We start from the raw sequence: 24,076 nt of genomic DNA, 5'->3' as shown, positions 1-24,076 counted from the left end.
CATGGCAGCTATTTGACCGCAAATATCATTTTAACTATTTGCTCACAAAATTATTATTACTCGCAGTCACTTTGACATGAACAGCAGCCGCGCTGCTTTATCGCTGCTAACATCTCTGAAGTTTTACACTTTAACTGTGTCTTTTAAATGAAACCTGTAAAGATGTTATTTACGCATTGTTTTTTCCCACTAGCAGTGAAGGCATCAAATGTCCACTGTCCAATCACATTCCGCTATTTTGTGACGGTAGAATATTTAAACTCGAAAGCGCATTTTTTTTCCTTTTCACTTCTTTTAACCGTCCAGCTGCTTTTTCTTCTCACAAAAATAATTTTAGATGCAAAATGGACGACATTATAAAGAAACAATTACACGAAAACAGTTTTAGGTTCAAACGCTCCCTGGATCGAATCATAGACAAGGTGTGTTGATAAGGCTGCGGGCAGTTAGCCAGAACCTTAGCATATAAGCAAAGTTTACAAAAGCGAGAAGCCGACTTAACTAACCTCTTCGTTTGCTTCTGACAGTATTCAAAAGTTCAATATCTGGACGCGGGGATTGAGGTGGCCCTCGACGAAATAAGCCCCACAAGTAAGTAAGCAAGCCGCAAAGCTTTTAATAATACTGTGTTTGTCAGGAACTGTAACCCGACGCTAACCTGACACATCGTGCCTTCATAATTGCGGCATTGTCTTTAACAGTGCGGAAAAGCGTTAGTTTAATGTTATTTGCTAAAAATGAGCTGCAAAGATCTGAGCAAAACTGGTGTGAAATATTTGGTGCCTGAATATTTGTATTTGTTAGTAGCTCGATCAAACGTCGAGCTTGTTTTCTTTCTGTAATAAAGGTCAGATTTTTTTGTGGTGCGATGCCATTGTGCTAATAATCCGAATGAAGCCTGGCCGCTGTATTTTGAACTAGTTGGAGGCGAGAGAGTGACTTTTTATTCATACCAGCATTAAAAGATTTGCAGCTTTCAACTCCAGAAAAAACAAACGCATGGATGACTTTTTCCATGATTTTGAGAGCGTTTTATTTTTGGGGCTCAGTTGGAAGAAGCATGACTGCACAACTCTGTTATTCAGAGATTAAGGCCATGTCATGTTTACTCTGAAGTTTCTGGTAGCTGGGTTCCAGTTAGAATATGAGTGGTTGGTTTAATTTGCATAAATGAACCTACAAACCTTGGAAACCCGGTATCTAACCAGATACTTACTCTGGATAGCATTACCTTCGTTTCCAGTAACACTGAGGAATCTGAGTCATTTTTGACCAAGATATGTCCTTAAACGCAACAAACAAATCTGTAGGACTTCCTTCTTGCATTCATGCGATATCTCTAAAATTGGAAACATCCTGTCTCAGAGATGCTGAAAAACTAGTTAATGCATTCATTACTTCTAGGCTGGACTATTGTAATTCATTACTTTTAGGCTGTCCTAAAAAAAAAAAAAAAAGCCTTCAGCTGATCCAAAATGCTGAAGGTACTGACGGACTAGAAAGAGAGCATATTTCTCCCATATTGGCTTCTCTTCATTGGCTTCCTGTTAAATCCAGAATAAAATTTAAAATTCTTCTTCTCACATACAAGGTCTTGAATAATCAGGCCCCATCTTATCTTATCTTATCCCATCTTGTCATAGAACTGTATCACACTCTCTCTATTTTTAAGGTTAGATTTAAAACTTTCCTTTTTGGTCAAGCTTATACTTACGCTGCAATAGGCCTAGGCAGCTGGGGGTTCCCATGATGCACTGAGTCTTTCTTCTTTAGTTACCTGTTTTCACTCTGTCTTTATACACAACTGTGTATTTAATCATGATTTATTATTACGGTACTGTCTGGCTCACTTCCACCCTATATAATTATATCGCAGGCTGGATCTGGCCCGTGGGCCTTGAGTTTGACACATGTTGTAGGGTCTTTAATTTACAATATAAAGCACCTTGAGGTGACTGTTGTCGTGATTTGGCACTATATAAATTAAATTAAAGTTAAATGGAATTTTTAAAACAGCAGCTAGGCAAGGTTCATCAGGTTTCAGTGTTAAGTATATTTGTGTTCTACAGAGATGGTCCTGGTACCTGAAGTCACTGCCTAAAATTTGACTTTCTGTAATAGTGTTTTTTTTTTTTTTTTTTTTTTTTTTTTTTTTTTTTTTTTGTCTGACCTCATTGTGTATCTTATCTGTCTCTGTCTTCTGATGAAGCGCTTGGAAGCTACATGAAGCTGTCCAAAAAGAAGCTGAACTCATTGGAAGCAAAGGTTTGTGTCACTCCTGCAGCTGTGCACAACACAAAATACCATAAGCTGTTTAGACCACCATAGCTATGTTTCTATAACATACATGCGTAGTACACACATACAACTATTTTAATCACACACTTTTCTCCTCAGAGCTTCACTGATTTGAGAGAGGAGTCATTAAAAAGTAATTTTTCTTATTATATAAAGCTAAAATAATATGCATCTATTTCTGTGCTTCACCATATGGATCATCTAATATTACTTGATCATTTCTTACACAGCACAGGACACCACAGGAGGCTCGCAGGTAAATATATCTGGAATTATGTCTGTAGGTTCTCAGTCATCCAGGTCGTAGTCGTCTCTGGAGTCGCCCTTTTTTGAGCGCCAGAGAATACCTGTAATTTTCTTGTGTATTAAATGTCTTGCATTACATAATGATGGTTTATTTTCAACAGCTGGTCTCATCATCTGATATCAGCATCCAACATTCTGTGGAGGATAATGGTAAGAAAAGCACTTCCAGTGTTTCTCACAGTCCTAGATTACACTTGAGATAGGAGAGGTGCACAGCAAAGATACATGCTTTCCTACGTTAATTATTAAATAATACAGTTAATAAGGTTTGTCACTACAAATATTTTAGTTGCCAAGTATATTGTGACAAATGACTAACTTAACTGAGCAGTGTAGTGAGTCTCCTGGAGATGGACTCCACCACCTTGGTCTGCAGCTGGCAAAAGTAGTCCTTAGTAGTGCTCTCAGTCTTGGTGAGCTCAGCATAGGAGCAAATGAAAGTTTTCCACATGCTGCAGATTTTCCTTTGAGTGGGCTTCTAGTGAACCCTCAGAGCAACAGATGGAGATGGAGAATTTGGAGTTCATCAAATTATAGACCTCTATGTAGTAGCAGCTGAATAATATTAAGAAGCTGCCACATTTAGCAACCTGTGTGGCAACTGGAAGGGAAAATTTATTGATGGGCCAGGGGTAGCTGGTTAGTGTCTGAACTTTTCAAATAAGACCGAGGGAGTTATCTACTAGTAAATTTAGGGATGGCACTGTTCTCTTGAATAACAAGTTTTTTTTTTTTTTTGTTGTTTTCTAATTCCCCATTTGCATCATACAGGGATGACTAGAAATGACATCACTCAGCTGAGTGTGAGTTCACTGGATGAGAGTCAGAGAAACTTGTCAAACATAGAGTTTCAACCCAAAGACCAAGACGAGGAGCTGGAAATGTCTCTTCGAAGTCATGGCAGTTCCTTGGCGGAGCTCTATCCAAACATGATTAGACGAATAGGGGAGGCCTGGCAACGGCAGCATGTCTCGACAGCAGCCGACTCTGTGCTGAGGCAGTACCGCAGGTGGCGTCATCAGTCAAATGGAAGCAATCTCAACAACACCTTTGTCACCCTGCGACACACCAACAGCAAACCAAAAAAGATGAGTTTCAAAGATGTTCCCAAGAAAAGCTCCAGCAGCCCCATGAAAGGCCATTTCATGAGGGCTGAAGCAGCACCTCTGCAGACTGTGACTGTTGAGCAAAACTCGCAGGAACCGCATCGATCTCCTGGTAAGGAGAAAAACTTCACGAGAAAACAGCAGCACAAGCCTGTCATTGTCATGGATTTCTCTGCTTCCTGTGAATCATTTAAACCAAGAGAGATATCACTAAACAAGACTTTCATGGTGTCTCAGCTGTCCCCTCCTAAACAAACCCAGCTGGAAGAACAGGCTTCTGTCTACATGGTCAGTCATTCACGGCCTTGTGCTAAATCCCCCAACAAAAGAGTGTCTCTTTCTGCATTAGACATGGCTGGGAGCTCCACTTTCACACCACAATTCACTGCTGCAATACAGAGACCTGATATCTACGGCTCCCCAGTCAGGCAGTCTCTCTTAAAAGCAAGGGCGGTGGCCAGCCTGGGAAGATCGCCTCACTCATTTTCCAGAAGCTCCAGTGAAGATTCTGTGAGCTCCAGAGAGCCTATGAGGCCGAGGTCACTCACCAACTCACTGTCCTCCCCGACAAAGAGGCCTGTTGTGCCACTTTACCCTCAAAATGCCCAGCAGATCCCACAGATGCGCTCACCTCACTCAGGTACAGCAGCAGGCGGTCATCGCAGGTTCGTACGACACCTGTCCTTTGATTCCGACCTGCCTTCGACCTCTGTCTCATACTCACCGAAACAAGTAGACGAGGAGTTCATGAAACTTTACCACAGGTTTGTGTGCCAAAACAAGTCGACTTCCTTTAATGGCCCTCCGTGTCGTCTCTGTGCCAGAAATTCTGAGGCCAGCAGAGGCCACTCTTCTTTATCTCTGGCTGCTCTTGCACTGTCACCTCACCGCTCAGTCCTGCGGAAACGCCACAGGCAGCTAGACGGGAACAGCCATCCCCAGTCCAAACGCACTAGGGAAGCGTACTGCACATACTCCCCAGGTTCCAAACGCCACAGAGAGATGCTGAGGCAGGGTATCTCTCCATCTGAACTGGAGATGCCTCATGGTGGTGGCCCTTCTTATAGCTCCATTAAGCACGGCAGGTTTCAAAAGTTCAGAAGCCAACAGCCTGCAGAACATGAGGAAGATGTGCTGGAGGATTTTTCTGACATGGGTAAGCCTCATTTAAATTTCACTTTATCATACAACATTTCTTCTTTCCTCATCCTTTTTAAGTTTTTTTTTTTTTTTGTAGCTACAAAAGTATAGTTACAGATGTCCCCTAAATGTATGCCATACAGGCAATTACGAGGAATTTAGAAAAGAGGACAGTTAAGAGGATACACCCGCTGAAGGTGAGTGGGGGTGTGTGCACATGCTTAACTGCACATCCTCATTGTAGGCTCACTCACCTAAGCAACACAAGCAAACTTAAGATAAAAATGTATAAATTGAAGGTCTTACTTTGTGAGAACTTAAAATTTTTGTAAGTTACTTTTGGCTGGCGTTTTTCTAACACTCCTTTTAAAGTTTGGGATTTGGGGGTTGACATTAGAATTACTTTAAAAAAAAAAAAAAAAAAAAAAAAAAACATCTGGTGTAACTTAACTTTTATTGGTCTTTTTTTTTTTTTTTGCCATAAAAAAACTGAAGTCACATCAAATGATACAGTTCAATGAATTAAAAGGCTTTTTGAAATGTGACAAAGGAAACATTTTTCTGTAGAGAACAGTGATTCTTTAATCTTTACTGGCACGCCTCTTCACAGAAACCAAAGACAAGTTCATGCCCCACACGCCCAAATTTTTATTAAGACAAAAGATTCGACTTGAATTTTACTGGAAGCTAAGCGCTATATCATCACCAAACCCCTGTTTATGTACTTTTTTTTTTTGGTAATAATTTTAAACTTTATATTTTTCACCTAGTTGTCCACACCTCACTCCCCAGTTTGAGAATCACTAGTTTCTGAAACTTACATGAATGGTATGCTTTGTGTCAAGTATGTGAGAGTCCACGACATGCATTTCATCAGTGAGTCTCCAAGTAGTTCAATTTTTTTTTTTTTTTTTTTTTTTTTTTTTCCTTTGACTGAATGGACTTATCAGATCAGATTCATGGTTGTCGAGATGGGGGAAGAACAGGGAAAAGCCATGGAGTGATTTCTTGACTTAGTATCCTGTTATTGATTACCTGAATCATTTATGCTTCATTTACAGGAGGTTCACTACAGAGCAAAATGACCTATGGCTACAGTCCTAGGTGACTATAATTCTATACAAAATGTTTGTCCTCCCAGGGTCAGTGTGTTCCTGCTAACCTGCTCTTCCCTTTCCAACATATACAGAAAATGGTGATGCGAGGGGGGGGATTATTGAGGAAAAGCCCCCAGAAGTTCAAGTATGACCAGCTATTTCAACGATGGAAACCTGCTCATAATTAATCAGTTCGTTTTTTAAGAAAACCCTGTGGTGAATTTTAACTAAAAACAGAAGTTATTTGACTATATTCTGTAGATAGATTTTAGACTTGGTTCTAAGTTGCATCAATTCTTGAATTAATGTTTTGTTTTCTCTATTTAAATAAAATGGTCAGTGATGTTCTAGTTTAAAAAAAAAAAAAAAAAATCTTTATGGTTGTTTATGATTCATACATCAATCATATTCAAAGTTCAGAAAACAGTCCAAACAAAATAAAGATTTCATATTTTGGTCATTAGTCTTGTGGGCTTTTCTGGCATGTAAATAAACACCTGGAATTATACACATCCAGTAATTTTGGGGGGGTCTCATAAAGCCACCAGCAGTGAGGAAAAGCCACATTTTCTGCATCTTTAAGGTTCTGAACACGACGACCCTCTGTAGTGTAGCATCTTAGTGTAAAGCTTGCAGCACATCCACAGTGCTGCTGTGGATGTGCTGGCACAGCAGTTACCACTCCAGTTCCACTGGATATTTCCCAGTCAGACAGGCAGTGCAGTGGCCCACTTTCCTGCTGGACTTGTTATTGGAATTCATTTTGTCCTTTTCATTATGGGAAGCAATACCCTCCTGGACAGCAGATACGAGGCCCTCCACAGTCAGATATTTCACACTGTCAGCACCTATAAAACAGGGTTAGAGTTAACACTGATGTACGTGACCTATCAAAGGAATTAATGGTAGAGGCAGTAAGTACACATCGTGCATTTGTAAATACCAATATAACCAGCAATGTCCTGAAACTCCGGCTTGTTGGCAATGAGCTCTTCCTTGGTTGGGATGTTGATGCCCATGTAGCAAGGGAACATGATTGGTGGAGAGGCAACTCTGATGTGGACCTGTCCAGGAGAATAATTAGGTTACTATAAACACCAAGTTAGTATCGTGTAAAGATTTGACAATCTCACTCCATGCTGGTGCCGTGTAGTTAAGTGCCCATTTCAGCACCAATGATGTTCTGGCCTTTTAAAGGGAAGAATCAGAAATTCCTCTCCAGCATTATGTTAAGATTTGCTCAATGAATGGATACTTGGAGCAAGTTTCAAAAGATTCACCCAGTAAATAAGGGAGAAATAGTGACTGAAGTTAAATATGAATGTACTGTTTAGCTTCAAAATTTCAAATATTTGTAAAAAATAAGCTAAGAAACAGTAAAAAATTGTCAAAAGCATTTTGTAGATCTCTGCACACTGAATATTCATACCAAGTTTCATAAGAGGGCCTGGGAATGAGGGAGGAGTAGGGATTAAAGGTAATCATCAATGTGCATGATTTCTGGAAAATTTTGAAAATTCATTTTAAAAATCCCAAAATTGAAAATCCTGCTTTGTAGAGTCTTAAAGAAGAAATTTTCAGCCATATTGGAAATCTGCTCTTATTACACTGTTGCTTCATTTAGCTGATGGTTAGTGAACCTAATAAACTCCTCATGCAAACACAGCATATTTCAGTCATTTCATACATGACTATAAAGCAAAACAATAATCCATATTTTTTTGTCTTGAAGACATCAGCTTAAAATTAAAAATTCAGAATAAAGTTAAAAAGAACAAAAAAAACCCACAAAAACCCCAGTTTGTGTTACCATCCTAATCAACCAGCCTGGAGTCACTGTACCAAAATGTTGTGTGTGTCATGCCAACAACTATGCCAAACTCTCTTCAACCAACCTCTTTGGCACCAGCTTCCTTCAGCAGTTTAATAATGGGCGAAATTGTGTTGCCCCTGACGATGGAGTCATCAATGAGCACCACTCGTTTCCCAGCAAAGTTGTCGGTCAGTGCTCCAAACTTCTTGGCCACTCCGAGCTGCCTCAAGCGGGTATTTGGCTGGATAAACGTTCTTCCAACGTAGCGGTTCTTACACAGAACCTCGATGTATGGAAGACCAGACTGAAAGCAAGACAGGAGAAAAGCTAGTGAGAATGCAGGTCTACTATGTTGCATTACAACATTACTGAGGTAAAGCAGACACTGTAGCCACACCTGCTGAGCGTAGCCCAGAGCAGCAGGGGTCGCAGACTCTGGCACAGTGCTGACTACGTCTGCATCAGTCGGAGACTCGATGGCCAACTGCCGACCACAGCGCTGCCTGACTGTATAGACCATCTGTCCTGCAGTCCATTGATATATTATGTAGTGTTACTACAGTTAAGAAATGAGCAATGGGTAAGCATGTTTCCTATAATAAAGATTCATACCTTCAAAAATAGAGTCTGGCCTGGCAAAATAAACATATTCAAAAATGCAGAAGGCTGGGAGGTCTCCCTCAGGGCGGGGCACAACACTCAGAGACTTGACTCCATGTCTGGATATCTGGACTATCTCTCCTGGCAAGACCTCTCTGTAATACCTGTTAATCAGAAAGGACATCACAATATAATGACCGAAACATTAAATACACAGAGGCTAAAGGAACGTTGTTTCATTGATCTCACAGTTTGTTAAAGCTAAAATATTTCTGGAAGCAGAAAAAACCCCAAAAAAAGAAGATTTAAAAAAATAAAATTGACTTACTTGGCACCAATAGACTGGAAGCTGCACGACTCTGATGACACAACCCAGCCCTCAGTGTCTTCCTCTTCAGCGCCTGCCCAGAAAAAACATGAATCAAGTTAATCATCCACCAGCTTACACATCTGACCTCTGGCAAAGGCTCAAAGCTCTGGCTCAAGCACCACTGACCTCTCATGAGGCCTCTTCTTTATCAGTAAACAAACATGTCTGTGTCCTGCATGCAGACTGTTTCTAATCAAACCGTCACACATGGCAAATGTGGAGAATACCTGGGCCGTGTAGTTTAGAGATGGGAACAAGCCGTCCAATGCACAGCGGCCTATTTCCATAAGGATCACGCACGGCATAAATCACATCTTTGAACATGACCAGCAGTGAGTATGATGTTGGTGTTTCAGTCATGAGGTTTTTAATTCTACAATAAAAAAAAAAAAAATAACAGTAAAACCAACATTAAAGTAGATCCAAAAATATTTGTGCTTATATTTATACAACATTAAATCATAACACTCACCTTGCAACCCAGTCAGGTGAGTCCAGCTCCTCCATAGGTGGAGTCAGTGCCAGCAGCTGGGTGATGAGCTCGCTGTCTGAGCTGGTGGAGAGGCCGACGCCATGGCGCATCACCTAAGAGGCATATTTACAATGACTGATTAAGGATCAATTAATGTTATTTCATGCAGAAAGAAATCTTTGGGAGAAACTCGTAATGGCAACGGCTGCCCCGCCCCTGGCTTCAAAGAGCCGCTCAACAGCCAAACTGGGAAACATACGTCAGCCAATCAAGTTGTTACATGGACGCAGTTTCAACTGTGTTTTGGGATATCTATGCATTGTTTTTTTCTTGGCTTACTGTATGCATAATGTGAATTAGCACCCTGGAGGGACGAGCCAGACATCAGTGTGAATATTCCAGAAGATGCCATAAATAAAGTCGTATCCTGGGCAACACGTTTAACAAAAGAATAATTTGCAGCAAAAAAAAGAGAATCTTAATTTGGAAAAGATTGGAGCAATCTTTTCAAGTTTTTTTTTTTTATTTTTAAATCACCTTTGATGGCTCTGTAAATCCCAGTTTTACATCCCAGTGACCATTAAAATTAAAGTTGTGTCTTTCTCTCCCCATTCATTCAGATAAAACTACAGCAGGTAGAAGCGCATGTTTGATTTGGCAGAGTTTTATTTATGTTGGATGCCCTTCTTGACACAAGCCCAAAAAGGACTTCCAAATGTATTCAATCATTAGAAAGATCAGTGTAATAATGGTTTGTTTTAATATTGGTATTTTTTTCTCTTTCTCAGGCTGCAATGTTTTGAAGTTACTTTTAGATTTAAAAAGAAATATTCTAATACTTATTTTGCATCTTGAAAATGCTAGTGTTGACTGCAGATACAAATGCCTTTGAAAGCGTGCAAGCCACTCAGTAGTCAAACTAATTAGCCTTTTGACTGGATGATAGATGCGGCTCCTAGTTGTGTATATATGGAAATGTTGGGATGCAGCCCATAACCTTAGTTAAGACTGGATCTAGCAAATAAATATTTCAGCAGTAAGTGAGACTGTGCAATGTTAATTGTCATTATGTCACATTGATATGCACAACATTCAGCTTGGACAAGCAGACAAGCCCTCCTCACCTTTTTCCGCAGGGCATGGGCATTAACCAGCTCTCCGTTGTGTGCTACAGCAATCTTGCCATGCAGTGTATCCACCACAAAGGGCTGGCAGTTCTGCAGCTCTGACATCCCAGTAGTTGAATAGCGTGTGTGACAAATGCCGAGGTTACCATGGCGCAGTTTAGTAAGAGCCTCGGGTGAGAAAGCGGTGCTCACTAATCCCATTCCCTAAGAAATGACAAGATTACTCTGTGAATGTTTTAACTTGCAAAAAGTATTACAAAGTAAACAGCAAGTGATATGTTTAAAAGCAGGAAATTAGCAATTGGTGTCTTAAAACAGGCCTGCAGAGGCTCAGACATTACAATACAGTGTGATCCTGTCCAGTTGTGTTATTTTTATGTGACTAACAATGAAAATGTATTCAAAAGGCAACCCAAATACCTGCCAGGGCTGTATTTGAGACTCTGGGTTAAACTGTGCTTCTGTTTTCTCATAGAAGAAGCTTCTGATCATGATTCAGTGTTACCTTGTGTGCTGCGTATGTGGGTGGACTGGCTCCATTACTTGTGACAATCCCAGCACTTTCCTGCCCCCTGGATAAACACACGCACACACAAAATGGCACATTGTAAATTGTCATATATGACTGGGAAGTGTGTTTTGTCAAGAATGATCTCTGCAAGTCTAAAACCAGAGTCGGGGTGTTAAATCTGCAACGGCTGCCTTGAGGCAAATCAAAACTGGTTTAACGAGGGCTTAACGAGGGCCCAAGGAAGCAGATACAAGACAAAAAAAAAAAAAAGAAAAGGCAGAGCTGCTTCCCTGCGGTGGGGCTGCCATATATGGAGAGTCGTCTTGCTGCAGTTTCAGTCCATTTACCAAGCTGCTTCTCAGATTACATTTGGTCCCGCCCCCTCAGCACACAGCTTAAGCCAGTGGTGAGGCTGCTTTTCAGCATGAAGGCGTTGCTTTCAGGCTTAACCGCCTGGTTGCCTAGGGAACCGGGCAGCAGGGACAGACAGGCTGGGGGAAAAGAAAGCGTTTCCAGGTCAGCTCAAACATGGAGAGAAGAGCAGAGAGACAAAGAGAAGGTGATACTGAGGTGGGGGAGGAAAAAGGCTCAGTTGAGAGGCAGTGGGGGGAGGCAGAAGTGCTGGCTCTACTCTCAGTGTGGGACGAGGTTGGAGCTCAGCATGTAGCAGAGAGCAGAACCACATTTGAGGTGATCTCAGAGCGTCTGAGGAGGCTCAGTGTTGTGCGCAGCTGGAGGGAGTGTCAGGCCAAATGCAGAAGCATGAGACTTCAGAGCAGGAAGCCTGATGCCAGCACATCAGCAAACTACAGCTCAGGAGTGGAAGAAAAGCCCCTGGAAAGGCCATGGGAGGAGGAAGATGTGGTTAATCAAAGAAGACTTTACCCTGTGCAGGAAGGTAAACATGTCCAACACCAACTGTAGCACTGATGATAACAACATGACTTTTTTCCTTGAAAAACTGCCATTTAATTTAATGATAAATACACCAATTTCTAGCTTGCTTGCTTTAAAAAAAAAAAAACCAATTCACTTAGATAACAATCTTGTTTTGTTATTCTTAAATCAATATTTAGCCAAACCTAACCCAAACATAACAATGGTTTCATGTGTTCACAGGAATGAAGACTCGATTTCATTCGGCTGTTGCGTACTCCACAAATGTGGCTGAAGAGGGAGGCCGCCACTGGACAGACGACGAGGTGAGAGCGCTGCTGTGCGTGTGGGCTGACCGCAGTGTTCGGGAGCGTTTGAAATGCACGCTGCGCAACAAATCCATCTTCCAAGAGATGGCTCGTCAGATGCAGAGAAACTTTGGGGTGATCCGCAACTGGAAACAATGCCGTACAAAATACAAGAATTTGAAATATGACTATAAGACTGCTAAAAGTGCACATGCTGCTGGAGGGAGCGGCGCGGGAGGCCCAGGGAAGTACATGAAGTTTTTTGATGAAGTGGAAGCCATTTTGCTGGACAAGGGACTGGAAAATGGGACCAGGGAAATGCAAAAGAGATTGTATGATGGGGAAATGGAAGTAGGGAGGCTACAAACACCAGCAGGCCACACAGGGCAGATGACGAGTTCAGAGAGTGAGGTGGTTATTGAAATTGATGATGGTAAGTATGCAGTGCAAGTAACTTTTGTTTGTATTCAAGGCTTTATGAAACTTATTTATTTTTTTATTTTTAAGATGACAACAGTGACGATTATGACATGGATGGAGACATGGAAGTAAAATGGCGAGGCACAGGTATGCCAAAACAAAAGTGTCAAATCACATGTGCAGTTCAGCAGCTTAAGCACACTTCTCCTTCCTTACTCTGTTCTTCTTTCATTCCAGATGCCCATCTAGCACACACAGATTCCAGCTCTGATCAGTTCCAGGTGGTTACAGTGTCAGATACAGGTCGAAACTGGAGCGACCAAGAGGTGCGAGCCCTGATCCAAGTCTGGTCCGACGAGCGCATACGCAGGCAGTTAGAGAGCTCAACCAGGAAGAGGGACATTTTTGTCCAGATATCTAACAGGTTAATGCAGCAGGGCATTGAACGCGACTGGAAGCAGTGCCACACTAAGTACAAGAACCTCAAGTATCTCTACAGATCCCTTCAAAGGGGCAAGACAGACGAAACTGACCCGAGACGCTTCATGAGATTCTACGATGAAGTGGATACCATTATGAATCACACGACTAACGGCTCACTGCAAGACACGGGAGCTGCTGAGTCTGCAGATTCAGTCGAACTTACAGTATCTGACAACTGTGATGAGAAAAATCACGTGGATGGCAATTTAACAAACATGAGGCGAGCAGTGGAGGGAGCCATGGAGGACAAAACCTGCACCTCTGATTCTGACTTATCAGTAACCCTCGATGCCACAGCAAACTCTGAGTCGAAGCTGCACAAAGTCAAGGAGCATCAACTGGATCAAGATCACATGTTGATGAGTGAGCTGATCATCATTTATTCATTTAATCATGATTTAGCATGAAGGAGTTGGATGGGGGGAAAAAAGATGCAGTGCTTTCAGTAGTCAGTTACCATAAAACAATTTAGACCACCAGAGACAAAAAATAATAATAAGGCTTTTGTTTCTTATATTATCCCTTAAAATATTACCCATAACCTTATATTAAGATATTAGATAAACTTAATTAATCCAGAAAATATATGGAGAAAAAAACCTGAACAAACTTCAAGGAAGAGGGAAATAAATATTTTCTAAAAAGACAGAAAAACCATTAACATTTGGTTCATGGTTTTTCCTGCTCACAGTGGGCCTTGCTTGGTTGACACATGTACAGGTAATCCATTGAGTCTGTTACCTTATTTGAAGGAAAAGGAGTCACAAGGTGGTCTTGAGCCTGTTCAACTTCATTTAAAAAAACTTCCAAAAACAATTCCTTTCTTGTTTATTTGTAACTGTCTTAAATTGGGTGTTGTTTTCAGGCACTTCTGAGACTGTGGCAGAGGAAGAGGATACTAATTCAGCAAACAGAAGAATGAAGAGGAAAGCTGTGGATCAAGGTCTGAAATATGCCTCCTTCTGTATTCACTTTTCATGTCACATGATATCCACAATTGACTGAAGCTCTTGTAATTTTGCCTAAGTCCCATGATATGCCACGGAGACTCAATCAAATTACAGATAAGGGCACGGTCGTGACTGCTAACAAAAGGCACAACTCATGATGAAACCCCATCAGGAGCGAAATTATGTTACATTAGTACTGCTTTAAGAGTAAGTGAAGTTAAACCCTTGTCCTTGTTTATTTTCAGACCCCGTTTTGCACACACCAGTAAAAAAGCTGAACGCCAGCCCTGTGGGTGTTGAAAGAGCGGAGGCCCGGTGCAAAGAGGAGCAGGACCACATCCCGATAATAAAGATCAACTCAGTCTGTTCAATGGCTTCCCCTGTTCCATCGCCAGAATTACAGGTAACATCTGTTAATCCTATGTGACTGTTACACAACTGGGGTATGAAATCATCATTATTATTATTATTATACAGAAATAAAAGTGAGCATCATGTTTTAGAGCTGCTAGAACTAGCTGATTAATCAAGTGATGTGATATTTGGTAGCCATTTTAATTATTAAAATTTTTAGTAACCCATCCAATGATCAAAATCAACTGGTACAAACCCCACAAATATCATTTAACGATGCATCCTCAATAATCCAGGTAAGAAAATCCCAAAAGGTTGATTCTGTTTAGCTGCACAGTTTTTTTCCCAATGGGAGAAATGCTTAATCGTTCATAAAAGTGACTTCTTCAGTTTCAGCTGACTGCAGTTTTCCCCCAACCTTCCAAACAGTTCAGTTGCATAACGACCAGAACTAGCGCCATTGACTAACAATGAGCCATGAGCTCAGTTTCATGATTGTTAATATGGAAATTATTTTATCACCACTGATCAATGGCCATCAGTACTATTCACAGCAATTTGGGAATGGCTGCAATCACAGCATTGTACTATGGTGAAGTACTCTGAGGCCCCCTCCTAAGTTCAGAGACGGTCGTCCTGTTTTTACATAAATGGCCTACTTGACTCCCCATTCAAACCAGAGCCCCACCCCCTCTCCAGGACAAGCAGATCGTCATCACTGAAAGACTGGCCACTGGCCTGTAGGTGTAAACAGACTGACGAGTCCAGGCCTGACGAGGTAGCTCTTCTGTGCTGGGCCATCTCCTTAACCAGTGGTTGTTCACTTCTCATCCAAGAGGCTTCTTCAGTTCTAGAAACTGACGGAGAGTGATTACCCTTTAGGTGGTCCAGAGGGTCGTTCACATGAGTCAGAGTCACATCAGATGAGCTGAGGTGTGAATAAATGCATGAATCATTTCAGTCACAAGATCCAAGGTGTGAATTCTTTGTAAGAGAACTTCATGATCCAGAAAATGAGGTCCAGTTGCCTTCAACTCAAGCATTTAAAACTAGCTTGGACTGGATGACTGAGAACCTACATGACATATTGCTAAATTTAGGTATAATTAGTTTTTTACTTCAAACCTGTCTCTTATATTTCATAAGAACTAAGAACATGCCAACAATGTGTTATCCTTTCAGCAAAGGTGTTTCATAACATTTTGCTGGTTGCACTATGGTGCCACTTTAAAAGAGGCTTTATGTTTCTACAAGACTATTAAAGTCTATTAAAAATGTCACCACCTGCTAGCAAGTCAGACCTTGCTTTTGTGAATGTAGACTTTAGAAATTGAAAACATTTCTACGCATGCTGAGCAGATTCCTGGTCGTGCAAAACGTCACTCACACTTCCATGTTTGGACAGTGTATGTTCAGGAAGGGAACACTAACTTTACAACTCTCCTCAGCTGGAGCCGGGCAACGGGAGAAAGCAAGAATGTAGGCTCCACCAAATATTTAGCCTGACAAGGTTGAACTGAAAGCGGTCGTGTTGGGAATATGGGAAGCCTGTGCCAACTTCTTAAAACAAAAGCAAGCAGAAGACAACAGCATTTCAAAACTGGCTGAAGACACACAAGCAGGATTACACCAGTCCTCTCACGTAGAGCGAAGTGCTGGACTTAATGAGCAATGACATCAGATGAATAGCTGATACTATTCAATTCCAGTCACTCAGGTTTGCTTTAGTTGTTGAAGGGACACAAGATAAAAGCTACTTTCAGCTGCTCCCTTGTCAGAAGGGGTTGCAACAGTGGGTAGCTCCACATGTTTGATTTGTCAGAGTGTTTCAAGCCAGGTACCTCAACCTCAAACCTCCCTGAGAGCTCTCTGTCCTCACTTCCACTTTTTTATTGGAGGAACTGGCAGAAAATAATTCTCTTATCAAAGTTTCTGCTACTGGTCTGCAACAACAGTTCATTAAAGGTGACAGAATACTGGGTCTTGTGGTGGCAGGAGCTTAGATTGGACAACTAGAATGTCTCAACACTTCTCTCCAAACCACCTCTGGCATGCAGGCTGTTGTATGTCATGCCCAACCCACTCCGAAAGACAAATGAAATTATCATGCATTCCAAAGCCTTTTTGCGAAGGCATCTGTCATTGTGGATTCTTTAGACTTAGAGCCCATCTCCAGTGCTACAAATTAAGCAACCGCCCAAGCACTTAAGTGGAGAAACAAGTGCTCACAAACCCCAAAGTCCCATTACAGAGCAGAATTTTATAAGGTCCTTGATATTTTTAACACACTCTTGCAGAGTCAGTAGGATGGGGAAATTAGAGAACACCCTGCTCACTGGGAAAATTGATTCTGTGTTAGGTGAATATCCAGAAATTAATATTTGCTTGCAGTACAGCTACCCATGTTCAGGCTTGACTACAGATTCATTTCCAGCACAGAAGCTGTAGAAATACAGGTTTGCCAGTGGAAGTGCGCAGTCATTCACTGAAGCTGGCTGAAGTTTGCTCCTTGTTATAGCACTCTCCTCCTTTGAAGCAGAAAGGAGCTTTATAGTACCCTTAGAAGATTGAAAACTTGGCTATGTTGGGAACCATATGGCAGTTTTTCATAACCACTGAGACAAGGTGGTCCTCCTAGACAGAAAGTTAGTATGCAAAGGAATAAACAGATATTAGGTGTGTTTATTTGATCTAAACCAGTACCCATTCAGAAGGGGATGGCTGCTTGGTTGCTAGAAGTGCTGCTTCTAGTAGGGATGTATGCAACTAGTCAACTAGTTGACTAATCATGGCTACTGTTACTAGTCAGTACCAGACGTACTAGTCGTTTAATCAAATTAAGATCAAATTAAGTTGATGTTAAGGTGTTCCTCCTGGGTGAGGTGTTCTGGGCACGTCCTACCGGGAAGAGGCCCTGGGGTCTCGGCTTGTCTGGGAAAGCCTCAGTGTCCCCCTGGATGAGCTGGAGGAGGTGGCTGGTGAGGGAGGGAGGTCTTGGCTTACTGAGATGGGTATCATGAAATGTAGAACAACACGCATTGTTCATAATGCATGGCACAATGCACTACACTTTTCAGTCACAGTTTATTAGTTATCCAGATGTTAATTTATCATATTTTAATATGTGGACATCTTTTGTAGTGACACATTTTCATGTCATATTTAACATCAGTTTATTCTAAGTGGGTTTTTTTTTCTTCTTCTTTGTTGTGATTAATGGTTCCAAATGCCTTTGCTTGGACAGTTTTTGACATTGTCCATTAAACAGTCCTCAAATTTAACTGTTTCTTAGTTTTAGACTGGTCCGTTAGGCAAATTTTTTTTCTTCACGTATCGCCAGGAAGATCAGATCTTTTATACAAAGCATGACATTGATCCCAGACACACTGACAATGCAGTTACTGCAGGGGTGCCCAAACTTGCGGCCCTTTTCCGGCCCCGCCCCCTTCTGGTCCTCGTATTGATGTCAAAATAACATACAATTTGGCCCTTTAAGTTACTTTTTTGACATTTCGCTTAACCCCCTAAATTGGAGGTGAAGGCGAAATGTCAAAAAAGTAACTTAAAGGGCCAAACTGTATGTTAATTAATTCGCGGACCGGACGTAGGGGGCGGGGCCGGAAGCGGCCCGCGGGCCGAATTTGGGCACCCCTGAGTTAAAGCATCCCTGGATAGAAAAACACACTAGAACACTATCAGTCATGGATTGGCCAAGAAGCTTGCCTAAGAGTGTGTTTAAGATTAAAGGTGGTCATACCAATTATTGCCCATCAGCCTCATTCAAACTCTGTTCCTGCCTTATATATCGTATTTCCATGCATCTTTAAAAGAAATCGCCGCATCAATTTTCCATGTTCCTTACAAAATAGAAAGAAGTGATGGGTGGCTCCAGACCTTTGCACAGTACTGTTTATGTAATGGACGTGGCTTTCTGCAAAAACTCACATTTTGCACATTAGGTTTTCTTGCTCAAGTATAACTCAGAATCACATTTCAACCTAATATTCCACCTAAAGTAAAAATCTGTTATGTTATTAGCTAGTGTAGTAACTTTTCGGGCGTTATTAATGCTGGAGTAACCTTTTCCGTTACTTACCTGTGCTGTAAGGCCACCAACCCCAGAGTTAAGACCTGAGCCACCTCCAGTTGTGTGGGCCACTCTCCAGCAGCGACACACCCGAAAACCCCGCACTCCTCCCCGATACCAGCCTCCTCGAACTCCATGCGGCCGCCAGCCCCCCCGATGCCTCTCAGTTAAACTGCGGGACAGTCTCGTGCCCGGATGCCTGAGAGCAATGAGCGCGTGCTTGTGAGCGCGTGCTACTAGTCGTGATCACACGCGTGCCTCCAGCGGGACAACGTGGTTCGTTAAAACATCCCAAAGTCAGTTGACATGTCCGAAGAGGAAGAAACGCAAGGAAAAGACACGCGTTTAACATAAAAACCAGGCCGCCATAACTGTTTTCATAACGAATTTAATCAAATGTGTTGAAATGGAGAAACGCACGTGGTATTTTACGATTAATTCTAATCGAACTGATCGATTGGGTCAAAAAACAAACTTTTATCCCGGTGGAGTCGACGACCTTCTCATCAAAGAGAAAAAAGAAGACACTTTAGGATAAACCTCCAAAAGTTTTTTTCTTCTTGTCAAGATTTAATGTTTGAGGGGGCTTCTCCTCACGTGGTAAAGACTACACTGCTGTGATTGGTTGTTTGAATCAGTTGAGGTCCATGATTGGCTGCCGGTGGACGTAAAACACTGCCCACTTCCCCTCCTCGGCTGCCTGCACACTTTCTGCTTCTCAATAAGTTTAGAGGGATTTTGTGGTTTATCTTTCAGGTCTTTTCAGGATCAACCGGCGCCATGGCATCCACCCCAGGTACTGTGCAGCCATTAAACGCGCACTTTACAGCTCTCGTTAGATGATGAGTTTAATTTAACAAAGTTTAAATTTTCAATCTTTCAGAGTTGAAGATCGGCCAGAAGCTCAACGAAGGAAAGACGAAGCAGATTTTCGAGCTCCCGGACCAGCCGGGACTGGTTCTGGTCCAATCCAAAGACCAGATCACCGCTGGGAACGCTGTGAGGAAAGATCAGATGGAGGGCAAAGCAGCCATCTCTAACAAAACGACAAGCTGCGTGTTCCAGCTGCTGCAGGAGTCTGGTGAGGACTCAGTGAAATGGTTGTAGCTAAAAAGTTACAGTTTATGAAAGAGGGGGAAAAAAAATGCTCTGCAGGTTTTGTCACGCTCACCCTGAGGCAACGTTCCCACATGGAGAGAAGCGTTGTTTGGTAACGTGAGTGCATTAAAGCGCATGTGTATAATTATTGCAGCTCTTTTTGTTTTCATAAAAAGTCTTCACACATAGGCAGTAACTGGGCAAATAATTTCTGCAGAAGACTTTGAGAGCAACAGATTGCATCAAACGTAGATTGACTCAGCAGTCAAAAGAAGGTCAGTAGAGTGACTGGAAAAAGACTTTGGACCCATTGATCTTTTTGGTTTCAGCTATTGAGTAAAGTCTGCCCCAACTGTTTAGTTCAATAAATGTCAAGAAATTGTAAAACCTTTGGTCACACTTTATCAGAGCCCAGGCTGACTTAATTAAATTTGCATGATTTGTCTGAAGTGCCCTGCAATTTATTTAAATATCACAGAAGTCTAACCTGCTCAGAAGTTTTCCACACACGTGAAGCCTGATTCAGTTATTTAATTTTTGCATTTTTTAAAAATTTAATGATACCAACATATTTGCTGAATTTTTCAGTTATTAAATTATTATTTTTAGCTGTTTTTTCTTTTTTTACTTGTTAATGAATTGTCATTTAAAAACTTTTGAATTATAAATTATGTTACATTCATGGGAAATGATGGCTTTTTATCCTGCTGGGTCTTGTTTGATGAGGATGTGATTTGATCTCATACATGAACAGACATAACAGCCATTTAATAAAACCTAAATGTGAAGGCCATGCAAAACTTGTGATCCCAAAAGGACTTTCCACCATACTTTAATTTATAAGTAATTGGCTAACTCTAACCATATGCCTCTTGAGTGCAGTGTGTCAGCTATGGTAATGGCTGTCTTGTGACTTGAGATTTTTCCACTGAGAATTAACCAGACCCCCCCCATCATAATCAAAGATGGGTTTAAAGTTTGGTAATTTGAAGAGCAATCTGTATCCCAATGTATACAAAATGAATTCTTTATGTCATGTGGTTGCAGATATTGGAATTTAGCCATTAGTTAATATCCACGCTTTTTCCCAGGCATTAAGACAGCCTTTGTGAAGCAGCACTCGGACACAGCGTTCATGGCAGCCCACTGTGAGATGATACCCATTGAGTGGGTATGTCGGAGGGTGGCAACCGGGTCTTTCCTGAAGAGGAATCCAGGAGTCAAAGAGGGCTACCGCTTCTCCCCTCTAAAGCTGGAGATGTTCTTTAAAGTGAGTCTAAAGGCACGCACTGATTGAATGTAATATGTTTTCAGTCTTGGTGTTGCATGCACACTCATCAGGGATTATGTTTTTAGGATGATGCCAACAATGATCCTCAGTGGTCAGAGGAGCAGCTGCTGGAGGCCAAATTCTGTCTGGCTGGTCTGACTATTGGTCAGTGCGAGGTGGACATCATGAATCGCAGCACTGTGGCCATCTTTGAGATTCTGGAGAAGGCCTGGGCCACTCAGAACTGCACGCTGGTGGATATGAAGGTATGCTGTGCAGCACTGCCCCCTGCTGGTTAACTTGATGCAAGCACCTTCTGTATCTACTGCAGGACTGGAATTAATCACTTCTTTTTTTCTTTGCTTATAGATTGAGTTTGGCATCAACGTGAAAACTCAAGAGATTGTGCTTGCTGACGTGATCGACAATGATTCATGGAGGCTGTGGCCAGCTGGAGATCGGAGCCAGCAAAAAGATAAACAGGTCATTGACTGACTTTGTTTTATTTTCATGCTGATTAGAAGAAGAGAGGGGGGAAAAAATAAGCTTAAAATGTGTATATATGTATTTTTTTCCCTTTGTAGGTGTACAGAGACCTCAAAGAAGTTACCCCAGAGGCGCTGCAGATGGTGAAGAGGAATTTTGAGTGGGTCTCAGAAAGGGTCAAGGTAGAGCAAACAATCTAATCTATTCTTTAGCTTGTGGGGGTATTATTGTTTGCTTTGAGTCATATAACCAATGTATGTCATTTAACATAACACAAACCTGCAGCTGCTTTTCATGTAATTCAGGAAAAAGCAAGTGCAACAGAGATTTTCTGTCATGAGCGGTTAAACACTGCAATGAGCTGATGATCTGATGTTTCATGTGCGGTCTTCAGTTGCTGCTGGAGTCACAGGCTAGCGGCAGGGTGGTGGTATTGATGGGCTCCACCTCAGATATGGCCCATTGTGAAAAGATCAGGAAGGCGTGCACCTCTTATGGGATCCCCTGCGTCCTCAGAGTCACCTCGGCGCACAAGGGTCCCGATGAGACACTCCGCATTAAAGCAGAATACGAAGGTGTGCATTACTGTTGACGTAAATCCATCTGTATAATGAAGTTGGACTTTCTTTATCAGATGATAATTTCTCCGCTTTTTCACAGGTGACGGCATACCCACTGTGTTTGTGGCTGTGGCTGGGAGAAGTAACGGCCTTGGCCCAGTGATGTCTGGAAATACTGCTTATCCTGTTATCAACTGCCCTCCTCTCACTCCAGACTGGGGATCACAAGATGTCTGGTCATCCCTCCGCATGCCAAGTGGTGAGCAGAGCTCTGACTGTAATGTGCAATTAATGATCATGTGTGTTTTTTTGTTTTTTTTTGCTTTTTTTCCTTCTGGGTAACCAAGTTTTTCTTTATTTTTCTCCTGCAGGTCTCGGCTGCTCTACTGTTTTGTCTCCTGAGGCTGCTGCTCAGTTTGCAGCGCAGATCTTCGGGTTGAGTGACCACCTGGTGTGGTGCAAACTGAGGGCATTCATGCTCAACACCTGGGTGTCTCTCAAGCTGGCTGACAAGAAGTTACAGGCCTGCAGCCTTTGAAGAGCCCAGTATGCCTCCTTCTTTATCAACTCCATGTCTTTGTCTACATTGAAAACTCGTTCACTGAAGATGTTTACCACACACAAATCATTCCACTGAGAGACAAATGTTTAAAGGCTCTATGTATTTCTGTACATTTTTTTTTTTTTTTTAAGTTGCATAGAAGAGTTTTTCACTCACATTGGGAAAAGCTAAAGTGAAATTAAAGCAACTTGTTCATGGTGGCTCATTGTCATGTCTTAAACATGTAGATATGAAGTCGTGGAGCTGTATTCTCTGACTGCAATAAAATGATGCAGTTTTGTTCAGAAGTGCATAAACATACACATTCATGAACATGAATGTCAAGATAATTTGGAGATTTAAATTATTTATTTGAACTTCTCCTCTTCCAGGGTGGAAGATTGTGCCGCATATAGCTTTAACTAATGAAAAAAAATAATAATTGGGTGCACAAGTTTAAATTAATTTTCTCTAATCCACATAGTCAAAAGTATACAAATTTTCCTTTAAATCTTTTAATAATTTGTGCTGGAGGTTCTACAATATCTTAAAAGATATTGAAAGGAAATTAGGATGTTCAGGACAACCCAGGAGCCACCAAGGCTCAAGTCTGCTATGAACTGGGAACTGCTGGAACACCAGCATCACTGTCCACAGTGAACCGAGTTTTACATTGCCATGGACTGAGAGGGAGCTGAAGAATCCTCTGCTCCAAAAATCTGACTAAATTCAACTAATATTTGCAGCTGCTCACATGGACAAGTCAAATGGTCAGACAAGACAGAGATTGAGCTTTCTGACAACAATGAAGAAGCACAGTGGGGAAAATAAGTATCTGATACACTGCCGATTTTGCAAGTTTTGCCACCTACAAAGAATGGAGAGGTCTGTCATCTTTATCGTAGGTACATTTCAGCTGTGAGAGACAGAATCTAAATAAAAATCCACAAAATCACATTGTATAATTTTGAAATGATTAATTTGCATTTTATTGCATGAAATAAGTATTTGATACAATAGAAAAACAGAACTTAATATTTGGTACAGAAACCCCTTCAGCACGAGTGTCTGGGGGCACAGGGGCAATGACAGTGAGACCTGGAGGGGCATGTTTGGGAGGAATGGCTTGCCTGATCTTAACCCAAATGGTGTTTTGTTATTGGAATTTGGTGCAGACCACAGTTTGTCCATAACAAACACCATAAGTGCACGTGGCACCAGGGCACCCTAGGTCGCAGGTCAGTGATCGATTTTGTAATTTTATCATCAAATGTGCGGCCTTATGTTCTGGACACTCAGGTGAAGAGAAGAGCTGAGTTGTCAACTGATCACCACATGGTGGTGAGTTGGATCAGGTGGCAGGGGAGGATGCTGGACAGCCAGACCTAAATGTATTATGAGGGTGCATTGGGAACACCTGTCAGAGGCTCCAGTCTGCAAGATCTTCAACTTCCACCTCTGGCAGAACTTTGACAGCATTCTTTAGTTGCCCTAAGGAATGCAACTAACATGTCATTGTCATGTTGGAAGACCCAGCCACAACCCATCTTCAATGTTCTTACTGAGGGAAGGAGGTTGTTGGCCAAAATCTTGTGATACATGACCCCATCCATCCTCCTATCAATACAGTGCAGCAGTCCTCTCCCCTTTGCAGAAAAGCACCACCAAAGTATGATGTTTCCACCCCCATGCTTCACGGTTGGGATGGTGTTCTTGAGGTTGTACTCATCCTTCTTCCTCCAAACATGGTGAGTGGAGTTGATACCAAAAAGCTCTGTTTTGGTCTCATCTGACCACATGACC

General features: G+C 41.8%; 3 protein-coding genes across 6 annotated transcripts in view; 2 read left to right on the top strand and 1 right to left on the bottom strand.

Annotated features, from left to right (window-relative positions):
• Positions 1-263: 263 nt before the first annotated feature.
• LOC115779113 (uncharacterized) lies at positions 264-6,203 on the top strand. Of its 2 annotated transcripts, XM_030727597.1 has the most exons (9): positions 264-422; positions 528-591; positions 2,210-2,265; positions 2,398-2,431; positions 2,529-2,554; positions 2,706-2,754; positions 3,376-4,866; positions 5,912-5,954; positions 6,040-6,203. In XM_030727597.1, exons 1-9 carry the CDS (start codon positions 345-347, stop codon positions 6,047-6,049), a joined length of 1,851 nt encoding a protein of 616 aa, XP_030583457.1. In that variant the 5' UTR covers positions 264-344; the 3' UTR covers positions 6,050-6,203. The 2 variants fall into 2 exon arrangements, with proteins under 2 accessions (XP_030583457.1, XP_030583458.1); XM_030727598.1 differs by lacking the exons at positions 5,912-5,954; positions 6,040-6,203 and adding an exon at positions 4,994-5,043.
• Positions 5,576-18,455, bottom strand: LOC115779115 (amidophosphoribosyltransferase-like). Its single transcript, XM_030727603.1, has 11 exons — positions 18,328-18,455; positions 10,835-10,901; positions 10,327-10,533; positions 9,203-9,315; positions 8,958-9,103; positions 8,689-8,761; positions 8,373-8,524; positions 8,158-8,285; positions 7,843-8,064; positions 6,891-7,011; positions 5,576-6,795 (listed from the first exon to the last, which is right to left on the bottom strand). The coding sequence occupies exons 1-11, from the start codon at positions 18,453-18,455 to the stop codon at positions 6,623-6,625; spliced, it is 1,530 nt and encodes a 509-aa protein (XP_030583463.1). The 3' UTR covers positions 5,576-6,622.
• LOC115779111 (multifunctional protein ADE2-like) overlaps positions 11,327-24,076 on the top strand; it is a 69,685-nt gene continuing 56,935 nt past the window's right edge. Inside the window, exons 1-15 of one of the 3 annotated variants that reach the window (XM_030727595.1) lie at positions 11,327-11,738; positions 11,960-12,457; positions 12,532-12,591; positions 12,682-13,290; positions 13,793-13,870; positions 14,123-14,280; positions 19,075-19,114; positions 19,202-19,399; positions 20,508-20,686; positions 20,773-20,952; positions 21,056-21,169; positions 21,271-21,354; positions 21,567-21,747; positions 21,833-21,991; positions 22,104-22,319. In XM_030727595.1, the coding sequence (XP_030583455.1) occupies positions 11,369-11,738; positions 11,960-12,457; positions 12,532-12,591; positions 12,682-13,290; positions 13,793-13,870; positions 14,123-14,280; positions 19,075-19,114; positions 19,202-19,399; positions 20,508-20,686; positions 20,773-20,952; positions 21,056-21,169; positions 21,271-21,354; positions 21,567-21,747; positions 21,833-21,991; positions 22,104-22,270 (3,075 nt within the window). In that variant the 5' untranslated portion in view covers positions 11,327-11,368 and the 3' untranslated portion in view covers positions 22,271-22,319. Of the gene's footprint in view, positions 11,739-11,959; positions 12,458-12,531; positions 12,592-12,681; positions 13,291-13,792; positions 13,871-14,122; positions 14,281-18,876; positions 18,919-19,074; positions 19,115-19,201; positions 19,400-20,507; positions 20,687-20,772; positions 20,953-21,055; positions 21,170-21,270; positions 21,355-21,566; positions 21,748-21,832; positions 21,992-22,103; positions 22,445-24,076 lie in introns of those variants that run through there. The other 2 variants (XM_030727594.1, XM_030727596.1) reach the window with 2 other exon arrangements.

This window comes from Archocentrus centrarchus, chromosome 4 (genome assembly GCF_007364275.1).
Source record: "Archocentrus centrarchus isolate MPI-CPG fArcCen1 chromosome 4, fArcCen1, whole genome shotgun sequence".
In the NCBI taxonomy this organism is placed as follows: Eukaryota; Metazoa; Chordata; class Actinopteri; order Cichliformes; family Cichlidae; genus Archocentrus; species Archocentrus centrarchus.
The sequence above is the reverse complement of the archived record's forward strand: the minus strand, read 5'-3'. Positions and strand labels throughout refer to the sequence as shown.

Bases quoted from the DNA above. Each gene is read 5' to 3' on its own strand.
- LOC115779113 (XM_030727597.1), top strand. From the start codon at position 345: ATGGACGACATTATAAAGAAACAATTACACGAAAACAGTTTTAGGTTC. The intron at 2,266-2,397 runs GTTTGTGTCACT...TTTTCTCCTCAG, and splicing joins TGAACTCATTGGAAGCAAAG to AGCTTCACTGATTTGAGAGA. The intron at 2,432-2,528 runs GTAATTTTTCTT...TTTCTTACACAG, and splicing joins GAGAGAGGAGTCATTAAAAA to CACAGGACACCACAGGAGGC.
- LOC115779115 (XM_030727603.1), bottom strand. From the start codon at position 18,455: ATGGAGTTCGAGGAGGCTGGTATCGGGGAGGAGTGCGGGGTTTTCGGG. The intron at 10,902-18,327 runs GTAAGTAACGGA...GTGTTTATCCAG, and splicing joins TTGGTGGCCTTACAGCACAG to GGGGCAGGAAAGTGCTGGGA. The intron at 8,065-8,157 runs GTGTGGCTACAG...TCTTGCTTTCAG, and splicing joins CTCTGGGCTACGCTCAGCAG to TCTGGTCTTCCATACATCGA.